This window comes from Pteropus alecto, unplaced genomic scaffold, assembly GCF_000325575.1.
Source record: "Pteropus alecto unplaced genomic scaffold, ASM32557v1 scaffold38, whole genome shotgun sequence".
Classification (NCBI taxonomy): Eukaryota; Metazoa; Chordata; class Mammalia; order Chiroptera; family Pteropodidae; genus Pteropus; species Pteropus alecto.
In genome coordinates, this window is record NW_006442512.1 from 144,509 (window position 1) to 158,643 (window position 14,135).

The 14,135-nt window shown below is 50.2% G+C and overlaps 1 protein-coding gene across 2 annotated transcripts in view; it reads left to right on the forward strand.

Annotated features, from left to right (window-relative positions):
- Window positions 1-14,135, forward strand: part of PSTPIP1 (proline-serine-threonine phosphatase interacting protein 1) — a 37,903-nt gene that overhangs the window by 6,722 nt on the left and 17,046 nt on the right. For both annotated transcript variants that reach the window (XM_006922587.2, XM_006922588.2), the window contains exons 2-3: window positions 10,667-10,767; window positions 11,181-11,255. In XM_006922587.2, coding sequence (XP_006922649.1) covers window positions 10,667-10,767; window positions 11,181-11,255 — 176 coding nt within the window. The remainder of the gene's footprint in view (window positions 1-10,666; window positions 10,768-11,180; window positions 11,256-14,135) is intronic.

Consider the following 14,135-nt stretch of genomic DNA (forward strand, 5'->3'; position numbering starts at 1 on the left):
TGACCTTTGGTGGAAGTGAGAGAAAAGAAATTGGTGGGGAACAGAGATGGGTGGCAATGAGTGCTTTCACTATGTACTTTTTAAATATTTTTTGATTTTAGGATTATGTAAACATATCTCTTATTGAAAAAATTAAATTAAAAATAAAAAGGGATTAATTTACTTCAAGTTTTGTAAAGATTTTTTTCCTGAGTCCCAGCTACTTAAATGACCCCAGAGGAGTGGCAACAATGCCTGTTCATTGAATGCATAATATGTACCAGGCACTATGACAGTCATTCCACATGGGTCTCCAAATTAACCCTGCATAGAACGGTTGTCAGTGTCCTCCCATCTCCTGCATGGAGTCACAGGCAGGTCAAGGGCTTAGTCCATGGTCATACATCCAAGGCAGAGTAGGGACTTCCCCCAGGTATGTCCAATGTCATCATGCTCTGCTCCTGAATTCAAGGCGATTGGCTAGTTTTTTTCTTGGTTCAATTATAACTCCTATAAAATAAAAGGGTGATATTGGTTTCTACGGTCTTGGAAGTAGGACGATTTTTTTCTCCATTTCCCCCCTAATTTTCTGTAAGTGATCACAATTATATGTTATTAAAAGGAAAATATTCGAAAACAAAACTAAGAAATTCCTGTTTTCAAAGCTGAGATGGTCATTTTAGGTAAAATTTATGGTTGATAACATTCCTCTTCCAAATACTCTGTGCACGCTTTGTGGTACATGGGCCCCCCAGGACCTGAGAACTTGGTTCATCTGTGCTCATGCCACTACTATCTGCTCATCATCTACTATCTGATGATGATAGTAGATTACAGAGGTTTGTGGTTATGCTCACTCTGCTTTTGCAATGCCTGAAGATGGTCACCTAGGTAGGATTCACTGGCTGCAGTGTCCTGGATCAAAAATGTAACTCATATCTTTGATTTTTTCCTTGGTGGAAAACAAGATCTGCCTCTCAATGACCCTTTTTGCACTCCAATTCCCAAGAATTCATGGACTGACCTGGCTGCTCCCGACACTTACAGACAGCTAGGGTAGCCCCTGAAATAGAAAGACAGGGCCTTGTTCAGGCTTTGAAAGGGTGGATGAGGATTTGAGAGGTGGCAGGAAGACAAATGGCACTCCAGATAGAAGGAATGGCACAGGCAAATGTGTGCAAGGGGAGTAAACACAGTGGATTTGGAAGACAGTTTTCAGGCCCAGAGGATTGTTCAGGGTGGCTGGAAGGAAAGGAAGGCTCAAGCTGAATTGTGAAAGGTCCTGACCAGCCTTCGGTGGTGGCAGAGATACTGTCTTCTGCTCTTTGCACCCTCTCCAGGGGTAGATGTTTCTTGTCATGCAAAGGGGACTGAATGCTGCAGACTGTGGGCAGGATGCCCTCCCTTTTCACCCAGACCCTGAGTAACTCTACAAACCACATGATGGAGGGAACTCATTGTGGAAACTAACACTTTCTCAGCTTCCAGAAAGAAAGAATGGTGCCCTGTGCCCTGCGGGCTGCCCATGCCAGGGCTCCCCGCTGGGCTAGCTTTAGAAGGTCCCTTCCTCACAGGCTCAGAAGAGAACAGGCTCCTTTGAAGCCTCACCTGGCCCCCACCCTCACTTGCTGGGAAGCCTTGGAGAATCATTTCCCCTCTCTAAACCTCAGCTTCCTCATCTGTAGGATGTTAGAGTGATGCTCACTTAAGATAAAGGCTTTGAAGATGGAAGGGAGCTCAGGGCAATGCTAAAGAGGCCACCTTCTTCTGCTCACCATAGGCTAAGTCCCGAGGGACCCAGACTTATAATTGGATATGCACCTACAGAGTGAGCCTCTGATGTGGATCCTCCTGTTCCCAGAATGCCTACCCAACTGTTTACCACTGCATATTAAATTCTACCACTAGAGAGTCTTCCCATGGTTTCAAGTGACAAAATGCATTTAATTCCAGCAATAGCCCTGTGAGGTTGATATACTTATTCCCGTTTTACAAAGAGAAAAACAAGGCTCATAGAGGGGATGTGGGCCTGGGGATGCCACCCAGATGGACTTTGGGGCTACTGGGCCAAGCCTGACTGCTACCTTTCCAGGCCTGGGTCAGAGAACCTTTTGGGATTAGTAGGAGAGTGTAGTGGTTTGCTGAGACCTGGAACCCTGAGCAATGAGTGACTGTACAGGCAAGCGAGTGACAGCCCTTTTCCGCTGATGTTGACAGGCCACCCATTATTGGGTAACAGGAAGTGCTAGTTGGAGCTCTAGTAGCAGCCAGGGTGGGGATGGGGTGACCAGATGGGACTCAGGTCTTCCCAGCTGTGGAAATGGGAAAACAGAAGCTGAGTCATACTGAAGAGGAAAAGAGGGGGTGATGGGCTGAGGCAGGACAGTGCTTGACATGTTTAAGAGACAACAAGTAGTCCATAAGTAGGTTTGGGATTCTACAGAGAAGATGTGTCTTTGTACTAGGTGTCTTAGGCTAGGTGTCCCCTGCCCCAAGGATTGGAGGGGTCCATGCAAAGGCAGATAAATGTGAAGTGATTTGCAGCTTTCCTAAGATGGCCCAGGATAGTTGTCACAGAGAGCCAAGAAGGCAAAGACAGATGTTTATTTTTAAAGAACAAAACTGCATTCAATGCGGTTAGATGAACTAGCCTAGGTTCAGTTAGGCTGAGCTTGAGATTAGAAACTTGTTTCCATTGACCCCCAGTCTGACGGACAGCTCCGTAGAGCCTCTCAGTGTTCCTCATCAGAGCAGCCAATCAGCCCAGCTAGCTGGGGCCGTGAGACATCTGGGACCCTTGGCTTACGTCCTCTCTGGGCCCCAACATGTGGGAAGCCTGCAGGACTATGTCTAACGGTCACCCTACAGCCTTCCAGAGGCCCTGTCAGACAGAGCTCTGTGAACTTTCAGGGGCTCCCAGGAATCACACATACCTGGGTGAAGTTGAGGGTAGCACCTCAAGCAACAAAAGAGGACCTACTATGTGTGTGTCTGGGGCCTCTTATCTCTTTAATACTGACCACAGGGTGCTACTGTTTGAGGACTGTGAAGATAAGAGAGGTTATACAATTTGTCCAGGCTTACACAGCAATTTTGTGGGTGTGCCTGGCTTTCCACCAAGGCCTGTCTAGCTTGAAAGCTTTGTTCTTTTAAATAGGCCTCCTCCATCATCAGGAAGGAAAGATCTTCACTACCACACTCCCCTCCCCCCAGCCTGCAAAGTGCTGCCCACTTCCCCTCTGTTCTCTCAAGTCTTAAAGGCGCCTGCTTTGTGAAACCAAAATGTGTAGAAAAGTTAGAACAAAGCGGGTGGTGGTGGAGGATGGTGAACAAAGTCCTGGTCAAGACCTGGAGGTGTGAATGAACTCCTCAAGTTTAGGAACCTGGAAGTCTGATACGCAGAGTTGTCAGTCAGGATGAAAGGCAGCAGTGAGTGATCTGAGGGAGTGAGGGCAAGTGTGTGAAGAGATGGCCTGAGGCCAGCTGGAGGAGAGCCTGTGAGTCAGGCAGAGCAAATATGGCACCTTCCCAGGAACTAACGGGAGCCAAGTTCAGGGGAAGAGAAGTGGGTACGATGTGTACAGGTAGGGGCCTGTCATGAGAGAACCCTGTCATGTCAGGACTGTGCTTTCATTGCCCCATGTTACAGATAAACAACTGAAACTCAGCAAAGTGAGTGATTTGCCCAGGTCACACAGCTCCTCTGTGACACCCCTGCCAAGGTGATCTGGCAGTAGAGGCTCACTAGGGTCCAGCAGTGAGTGGGGCAGAAGGCAGATACCAGTGGCCAAGGGTGAAGGACGTGGGGCAGTAGAGCCCAGGGGAAGGAAGGAACTGAGCTTCCCCAGACTCTAAGTCCTGGAAGAGATTCTGACCCTTCAGCAGGGACAGGCATTGTCCATCCTCCGCCCATGGCTGGCCACAGTGGGCTTCCTGCTGCATAGGCTCCAGTTTATGAGTGACCAGCCATGGACTGGGGGCTGGTTCAGGCACCGTTCTTGCATAACCCCTTTCTCAAGTTTCAACCCTCCCACACCGCCTACACCTGCCAGGGTATGCTCTATTGGAATATCGTGGCATCTCTCTCTGTATTCCATATCTGGGGCCACTTGGGCTCTTGGAAAACCCTTCCTTGCACTGACCTGGACTTGGCCTCCCTATCTCTACCTTCATGAGTCATGGCTAGGGCTCTGAGGACACCAACCACAGACATTCCCTCTGTTTCTGATGGCCCCAAAAAAGTCTGCAGGTGACATCATTCCTTGAGTGTTCCTCAAGGGCTTTAGCTTGAAACCCTGTCTTTATCCACCCTTCCTCCTGGGATACTCTGGATAAGCACCCAGCTTGCCTACTGAAATCTCTGGTCATCCATCCATTCAAGCCATACCTGGGTGTTTGTTCTTTTGCCTTCCTCAGTTTGCTGAACAGTAGCAGGTGGAGATGAGCCCCACTGTGGAGTAATAGCTGAGGGTCAGTAGAAAGAGCCTGGCTGCTACTCACTGACTTATCCTCTCTGAGCTTCAGTTTCCATATCTGTACAACAGAGATAATAATACTATTGTAAGAAGTAGAGGGGATGGGTCTGTCTGATTTATTTAAAGGTTCTGGGTAATGTGTCTTTGAATCTGCAAGCAAATGGTCTAGTGCCCTCAGCAGGGCACCTCAGGGGCCAGCAGTCATAAACCATGTTCTCTCAAGGGTCTCCCTGAGGCAGTTTATTCAGCTCTTTGCTCAAAGTGTTTGCTGAGCATTGCTGTGCAGACACTGGGCACCAAGACCCAGTAGGGAACCAGACAGGCCCATTCTGCTTTTATAGAGCTGCCTTCTCAAGAGTTTAGTGCTGACTACCTCAGGTTTCCTAACAATCCTAATGGTTTGTTTTCTCAGTCCACAGAAGACAAGCAACCGCAAACAAGTTGCAAGCTGCCAAAGTCTCTTCTGTTAAATTTGTGTGAGAAGTGAGAGGGCAAAACTGCCCTAGCTCCGTTCTCCCCCTCACAGTTGTTCAAAATCATTGTCCTCATCTTCTGGGTCTTCTGAGATGAGAGGAAGAAAGTCTAGTCTCCTTGTTCTGTCTACTCATACCAAGAAAAGGTGATTTAAAAAAAATTATTTTTTTAATGAAGAGTCTATCAACATAAGAGCATGACAGGCATTAGAAAGGTTTTTGACAAGAATGATTAGCATTTTACAAAATGAATGTTAAACTTGGTAGGGTATAAGTAGGAAACAATTTTTCTTTTACCTTCCAAAGGTGATATTAAATCTCTCTTCCCCACCCCTGGGCACACCCTAATGCTTTTCTAGTCCCTTTTCAGGTATAACTCACTCCAGTTCAACAAACTAAAATTAAAATTTCAGTCTCATTCAGTTTAAAGCTTCCCAGTCTCCTAACTGTGCATTGGAAGCCTGTGATGAAGAAAGACAACAGGGTCTGTGTCTTCACTTGCCATATTCTACCCAAACTCACTGCCAGCTGCTTCTAGTGTCTCCATGGACAGGGCTGGCATGGGTCAGACTCTAAAAGGGTGAAAGATTTTATTTCCCTGGTGCTATTGTAGCTGGTGACAGTGCACAGGTGGTAGATACCCGCAGGTCAGCTCTTCCGCTCCTGAGACTTCGGCCGGTTCTTTGCTGACTCCCTCCACCCCGCCACCCCACCCCCCAGGCTGGAGTATCTCTCTGCAGTATTCGTTCCTGCTTCTCTCTGCCTCTGAGTGCTCCCAGTTGCACCCAACAGTCCGCTTCACACAGCTTCCTTTGGTGTCTCCTCTCTTCCTGTCAGGTAGTTCTCAGGGTAGAAAGTTACAAGGATACTCTTCCCAGTTACCTTCCGCAGCCCCCACTTAATTCCTAGGTAAAATATCAGTGCCAATTCCTGGACAAGCCCACCACTCTCACTCCAGCATCACTCCTCCCTCAGCCCCCAGGCAGCTCCAGCCCCTCTCCTGACTTCAGACTTCTTTAGTCACCGGTGACCATGGCTTCCAAAACCCAACAGACACACATCAACCTCCTTGCTAGAAGGCCACTTCCTCCCCTTATACCCATTTTACACCCAGGAAGGCCTAGAGAGGGCAAGGGACTTTACTAAGGCTACCCAGCTTACTCCTAGCAGACGAGAACCAGGACCAAAACCCAGGTGTCTCCCTACAAGGTTAAAGGTATAGCTGTCCTCTGATGTACTTTATATTCTGGAATTCCATGTAAAAGAGCATGTGAAAAAGGTTCTGCAGCCTTTTAAATAGGCCCTCTGGTAGAGGAGGGTATATGTGGGCTGTGGTGGGGCAACAACGCCTTTTTTCGAGCCTGGCCACACCTGAGAGAAAGCTATATCAGGTGAGAGTGGTAGCAGCAGGCAGGGACAGGGCAGAGCATGGCGACCTACCACTTGCTGAAAAGCCACTGAACTTGGGGCTTTGCAGAGAGGTGAGAAAAGTTCAGAGCCAAAATCTTCGTCTAGGAGAGCTAGGTTCAAATCCTGGCTGTATGCTGCAGGTATCTGAGCAGGTTAGGTAATATCTCTGGGTTCCATTGTCCTCAGCTGTTAAAATGGAGGTAATGATCTTTAACCCAGTACCCGCCTCAGGGCAAGCTCTGATCACTATTCTCACCTACATACATGAGTTCATCAGCTTCTCAGATCAACCCTAGGTTGTAGTAACTATTAGGCCCATTTTTACAAGGAGGGAGGTGGAGGCTGAGGACAACTAGGGTCATAGGATGGGGTGTGAATTCATATCTAATCTGCTAAACTCTATCCAGTCTCTCCAACCAGGCCTGGGCACCCTCCCTAATGTGGCAACCACAATGTGGCCTAGAGGGGTGGCCGTCAGGGCCAAGAGAGAGGTTGGCTTCTGCTCCCACTTCCTCAATAAGGAAACCAGGTCCCAAGAGGGAAGTGGCTTGCTCAAGGCCCTGGTCCCTGCAGCCACCAAGAGTGATATGGGCAAGAAAAGGAGAAAGTGATGATGGGTAGAGAAGCTGCTTCTCTACCCATCCAGTAGGGGCATGGCAGGATTCACCCAGAGAGAAAAGCAGACGGGCTATCCCTAAGCAGAAACAGGGCTCCCAGACCTTCCTCACACTGTCTTGAGGCTGAGGCAGGAATATGCTTCCTCCTGACCAGAGCTTTCCTGAGCACATCCTCCTAGAGCCTCAGAAGATCGCCTGCAGCCCCAGTCCAGTCCCTCCATGAGAAAAATGAGGCCCAGAGTGGTAACACAGCATGGATGGCAAGGCTTACAGTCTTACATCCGGCTTGAGCAAATCTCCCAAAGGAGGAGGCTGCATCTGCTGGCCACCTGACCCCTAACCCAAGGTGGATTGCCCTAGACACTATATTTGGGGGGCTTCTGGCTGCTTGCTGGCTGTCAGTACTTAGTATGCAGAGCCAACACAGGCCTTCTCCAAGGTAGCATTCCTCTGGCCCAGCCTGGACACAGAGCTGGCTTCTTTGAATGCATGACAACTGAATGACAGTCCAAGATACAAATTTTATTTGAGGTGGAGAGAATTTGATTAATCATTTTTAAAAGTTATTTTTTAAATCACTTTTTGATGTTTCAAACTGAAAAGTTGCTAGGATATCTATCGAATAACCAATGTGGATGTGCGGCTTTGGAGACAGACCAACCTGAGTTCATATCTCATTTTCTGACTTTTACCAGTGACCTTGGGCCATCACCTCCCCTCTTTAAGCCTCCTCTTGGCCATCCTTACCTCCTTGGGCATGCATTTTCAATAAGATAACTGCTGTGATGTTCTTGGTGCAGTATGTGGCAGGTAGACTCCATAAAAGGTGCTTTCGCAAAAGGCAAAGTCATGGGCAGGTTTCAGGTGACAGAGGCTGTGAGTGGATAGAAGGAAGTGAGAGGCCCTGCCTTCTGGTAGCTTTGGCATTGTTGAAATGTCAATCTTAGCCCATAAATGAGGGAGACCAGCAGGGAGTTCTTGGTACTTAAAAGGGGAGCTGGGTGGGTGCAGGAAAGGAAAGCCAGGGTGGGTCCCTGGAGGGGGTTATCTGGAGCTGAGCCTTGGACTGTGGGCCTGCAGGACCAATTGATTAACTGATTGAATGATAGGTTCACTCATTTCCTCAACAGCATCCTGAGCCTGACTCTGCCCATCTCTGAGCAGTGAGTCAGAACTAATTCCCTTGAGGAGGTTTCTGGAGTTGGGGTGAAGGATGAGGCTGCAGGCTGGGGGAAGTTTCAACCCATAGGGAGTCAGGCACTTCCTTGGAACAGGCTAGTCATTTGTGACCGTAGTTCTCTCGGCAGCAGTGCCTGCTAGCACCACCGTGGCTCTGAGAGGGGACTAGACAAGATTCTTGAAACTGTGGCCTTTGGGGACATGAATTCGTGGAGATCTAGCCTACAGGACCCCTTGCTGCCTTCTGCCTCCTCTAGAATGGCCAATGTAGGTTTGATGTTTGCTTCTCTTTATATTCTGGGGGTCTCACTAAGGACAGAGTGGTTTCCCTGGAGTGTCAGGCTGGGCATGGGGCTGGCAGGGAAGAGGAGGATGTCCTGTTGCAGGGCTGGGCTCCAGTCAGTGTTCCCTGCCCAGCTCCCTGCCATCTCTCCCAGGAGTAATAAGAAGTGCCCTTGTCCTGCCTCTGTCTTGTGTGGCCTCAGCCAGGCCCTTCCCTTCTCTGGGCTTCTGTTTCCTAGAGGAACTGGTGTCTAGCTTAGAGTGACCACCCTCATGGGGAGAAGGCAAGAAGCTGGGGCTCCATATTCATTTTCCTTCCTGGCTGCTACATGCTTCTGTCCTGTGGGTCCAGAGAGAGGGCAGAGGCTGAGGGGCAGGAAACCATTGTCTGCTGACTGATTAGTGGGCAAGTAGCTGTCCATAAAAGCCCCAGAAGTGAAAGCCTGGCCCAGCTTAGGGCAACAATACCAGCCTGGACGTTGGAGCTGACTTGGACCCCAGCACTGAACTACAGAGGGTTGGGGTAACAACTTCTCCATGCTGGGGCCTTGGGTGGCCCAACCAGGGCCCAAACATCCTGCTTGTCACCCTGTGGGCAGCTGAGCCTGGGCCTCGAAAATTTCTAGGAATGCTTATGGAAGAAAGAATGAGCATGGGATCCTAAGCATACTACAGGCCTGGGCGTGGGCTGGGCTTGACATGGGACCAGTTGCGGTAATTGGTGGAATTGCTGCCCTTTCTTACCAAATAGGACTCCCCTTAGACTTGGAAGAACAATACCTTCTCTTCCTAACCTAACAAAATGCCTCTTCCTGAAGGCAGCTCTCCTTTATTTTGACTCCTCCTCTGTCTCTCCCCCATATACCCATAACACCGCATTGGAAGGGAGGTGTGGGGCACCACCAGCTTTTGACTCTGAGAGGGTTAGACTTGCCACCTCCAAGTGTGTGTGTGGCCTTGCGAAAGCCTCCCTTGTTCTCTGAGCTCTGAGAGACAGGGCTATGTATGGTGTGTGAGATCAGGGAAACACTCTTTTCACTAGTCTCTGAGAATTTGGGGGTCTATGGGGAAAAAAGAAAACACTAGATGCCATGTATCAGGGCTTGCCCTGATTTTCAGTTGCCTGGCCAAGTGCCCTTACGGTTTTGGAGATCCTTCCTCAAGAATGAATGTGGGACTCAGAAATTCAAAAGCTCCTGCTCTCAGCATAACATTTCACCACTTACTCCCAGGATAGAGCTCCCTCCACTGGCAGTCAGGTGCCCAGAGATCTGGCAGGGAGCAACCTGGCCCCGGGACCCACTCCCTAGACCCAGAGATGTCTTAGGAGACCCTGTGTCTTCTCATAGTTTTTGAGTATGACCTTCATCCCCAACTTCCTGCACCAGTAGCTCGGAGTTCACTCCAGGGATAAGAAAGGAGAATCATATGAGTCAGGAACACCAGGACAGGCTGAGCAAGTGCCAGGCAAGCGAGCGGCAGAGATTCAGCTATGTCCTGGATTATCCAAGACACCGCTCCCCTCACCACCTTGGTTAAGAGGTGCACCTGGGGTGTACCAGGTGTTCTAGGTATGTGCCAGATGTGCTAAGTGAGCCAGATGTGTCCTACATGTCCTAGGTCTGTGAGGTATCCTACATGTGCTCTCTATGTGTGTTAAGGTATACTCCTGTCCTAACCGAAGTCACCCCAGGGACTACCTCACTGGGTGGGCATGAGAGGATTATCTGAACCCGCACAAAGAGCACATACGGTGTAGAGACAATATAGTATAGAGGTGAAGAGCATGGACTTGAGCCGGACAGCTTTCAAGCTGTGTCACTCTGGATTCACTTCACCAGTCTGTGCCTCAGTGTTCTTACTTAAACTGCTGAGATAATAGGGCTACGGAGATGATGAAAGGAGTGAGCAGTGCCACGCACCCTGTAAGGCTATCATTATGGGGTCTTGGTGGTGGCCCTTCCCATGGCTATCTTGTGTTGGAGTTGGTGTGTCCTGTACTGTGAGTTCTAATGCCAGGTGGATCTCACTTATATTACACCTGGCATCTCCACAGATGGTGGCAGGGGTTGGGGGTGGGGAGGACCTACTGTATGCCTGTGCGAATCCAGGTCCTGAATCTTAAGAGCCTACCCTTGAATGAGGAAGATGGAGGCAGATGGGGACATGGTCAGAGGGGTCCTTACTAGGCTATGTCCTGCCTCCCACTGCCTGTTGTGGCCCTCACACATCCCTCTATCCTATGTTACAGTGCAGGGACTTCACGGCCCATACAGGCTACGAAGTGCTGCTGCAGAGGCTGCTGGATGGCAGGAAGATGTGCAAGGACGTAGAGGAGCTGCTGAGGCAGAGGTGAGCATCACAGAGGATGTGCAAGGGCCAGCAAGGGAGGGATGCCACCCTCCACCCAGCTCCTGTGAGATGGCCAAGGCCCCTCATCCCAGCCAAGCTGCTGTCAAAGCATCCCCTACTTTAAAAAGTCATAAGTGCAGCTCTCCTGTGTTTCCCCAGATATAGGCCTCCCCCAGGTGGGAAAATAATCTGATGTACCTTCAAATTTACCTGTATTTGGCCAACATTTATTTAGAGATAGGGCTGGGGGACTTAACTTTCTCAAGGAGACCTGAGGGCCCACCTGTCCCCAAAGGCTGAGAGGATGGCTTTCCAGGATCCTGCCACAGACTTTTGAGGGACCTGCAGACATTTGAGGTACCTGCGGCCAATAGAACTGAAGGGGATACATTGCCTGCTCTTTGTTCTTGCAGGGCCCAAGCGGAGGAGCGCTATGGGAAAGAGCTGGTGCAGATTGCTCGGAAAGCAGGCGGCCAGACAGAGATCAAGTAAGAGGTCCCAAGCCCCAGCTCCCCAATCTTTTGCCAGGCATTTTCTGGGCATTTAAACAGGCTTTAGGATGGACTGGAGAGGGCCAAGGAAGTTGTGGATGGCTCCCAGGGCAAGAGTGCCTGGAAGACAACTCTCTTGGGTGTTGAGGGTCAGGTTCTGTGTGTGGGAGAAAATCCAGTGATCTGAGTGGCGGGAAGGCCCTGGGCAGGGAAGCAGGGACCATCTGTCCTCAGGTGCTTGCAGCACAGCTCATACACCCTGGGCAGCCTCCCCCAAAGTCCTGAGAGCCATCAGGGCCATGTGATAGGCCCTTCACTAGATGCCTGAGCTCTCTGGTTCAGCCTGGGCTGCAAGGTGGGAACGCACATGAATTCCAGTACCTGCTCCTCACCCACCAGCTGTGTGACCTTGAGCTAGTCACTGACATTGTGCCTCTGTTCCCTCATCAGGATAATAGCACAACCTTCCCAAAGAATTAAGCAAGTCCACGGGCTCTGCTCAGGAAGAGAGGCAATAAAGGAGCTGCTGCCGTGAAGCAGCCAGGGTTCTACAGCCCTGAGGCCTGGGTCTCTATGTACAGACTGCCAGGCAGGGGAACAGATAAGAAGAGAGTGAAGCCTTGTGGACAGCTGAAAGAGAACTTTCTAAGAGTAGAATGGAGTGGCTGCCTTGGGAAGGTGTGAACTCTCACCCTGGGTAAGAATCGAGCTGGCCTGAGGGGCAGACAGGGTGTTGGACCCAAGTTCTGAAAGGGTTCTGACGAGTACTTCTTTTACCAGAGAGCCAGCAACCTCTGACCCTTGTCCCTGCTCCCCTGGAGGTCAAGCCTGTGCGCGTCAGGCTCTGCCCAAGGAAAGTGGCCCCAAAATCTATCAACTCCAAAGCCTATAACTGGGTCCTCTCATTTAAGTGCTCTGAACACTCTCCAGCTCTTCTAAAGACACAGAGGACCCTGGCTGTTCCTTACTTCCAACCTGGAGCCAAAGAAAACATGGAAGAGCTAGAAGAAGGTTTAAAAGTGGTAGGAGCCAGGGGAGATGAACGTTCAATGCCCAAGGGTTCATATGTTGGGCCAGAAAGCATGAGCACAGCCCTAGAATGCATGAGCTCTAGTTCTCACTTGGCCTTTGTGAACCATGTGACTGTGGGCAATCCCTTAACCTCTCTTAGTTTGGTTCTCATCTGCCCACTCCAGTGGGCAGGGGACATGGTGAGGAATTAATGGAAGTCTGTTGGGACCCTTCTTTGTCTTCTCTAGTGGTGGGATGGGCTGTTGAGAGAGCATGACCAGGGAGGAGTTCCTGCCTGCCTCCTGGCCTTCCAGGCCAGCTGTGAAAGGAACACTTTCCCAGAAAGAGTGGATACCTCCCATGGGGTGCTGGAGAGAGTAATCTGGGAAGGGTTAAAGGGCTGTGAGTTGCAGGAGACTTAAAATGGGGAAGGATAACCCACCGAGAAAGCAAAAAATGGGAGTGGAGCCAGGGGGCCAGCAGGAAGGGCGGGAGGTACACAATATCTTGTCCCATTTTTAGAACTCTGCAGTGACCAGAGAGAAGTTCTGGGCAGCCCTGATTCCCTGTGTGGTCATAGGAGGCTGAGTGGGGCAAGATCTGCCCTGCTCTATTTACTGTGTGACCATGGGATGATCGCTCCCCCTCTCTAAAAGGAGAGAGTCATCCTCAAGATTTGCTCTGGGCAATCACAATATCAAGCAGAGAGCACCAACCCACGGAAATGCTCAATAAACAGCGGGGCTCTTTACAATCTCACAGGCCCCTTCCTAAGTCAGATTAATTGAGGCTGCCCCGCTTAGCTTGAGGCTGAGAAGTCCAAGTGGGCAGCCTCAATCATTTCCTTGGGGACCAGCTCCTCCCTGGACCAGATTGCTAGAAACTGGGAGCCCTTGGATGGAGAGACTTCATCCAACATGGAAGCCCAGGGCAGGAAACAGAGTCAGGTTTTGCCTTGTTGCCCACCGGGAGGAGCTGGCACCTGGGCTTGGTGTGCCTAACCTGCAGCAGGAGCGACAGAAATGTGGCTCACAGGTCGGGAGTAGTGTGTACAAAGTAGCACTGTCCTGAGTCCCCATCAAGCTGGGGAGGCCAGAGGAATAGGGCAGAGCTGGGTGGACTGGGGAGGGCACCTCCTGGGAGAGGCAGAGAGGGAAGAAAGGCAGCTTCCTATCAGAGGACTGGCATGGACAAAAGCTAGAGGTGGGAAAGTGCAGGGCATATTCAGAGCCAGTGAATGACAAAGGCAGTAGTGGAACCATCTCACCTTACTCGCTGCCTCCCTTAGGGCCATGCCCCATGTGACTCCCAGCTCAGCTGATTGCACACAACAGGTGCTTAATCAGTGTTGCTGTTGACCCACGTGGCATGTACGAGGGTTAGTGAGACCAATCAATCATTCCTTTTTTTAACTGTGGGCCAAGCACCCATCATCCATCAATTTATTTAGCAAGTATGTATGGAATACCTACTATATGCCATGCCCTAAGCTGAGTTGGGGCGGGGGGTCAAAAATTAAAAAATAAATAAAGAGTCCCACCATCCTTTAGCGAGTCTGGCACATTGAGGGTGACTTCATTCCCCCGCCCAGTTCTTTGCTTCAGAACCTCCCTTTAGAGCCCTCTCATGCACAGTTCCTCTAGAAAGCTCCCCCAGACACTCCAGCCTTGCCTGACTGTGTTAAGGTCTTGCCTTAGATCAGGTCACCCCATTCCCATACTAACCTGGAGGTCTCTTTGTGGGAAGAGTGAATGACAGCCTGGAATGCTTCCATGTTGTGGGCACTTGAGGGGGTGTATTTGGGGTCAGCACCTCTGAGAAAGGTGGCCTGGCCGTTCATTGTAGAGGCTGGCACTTCCTCCTACC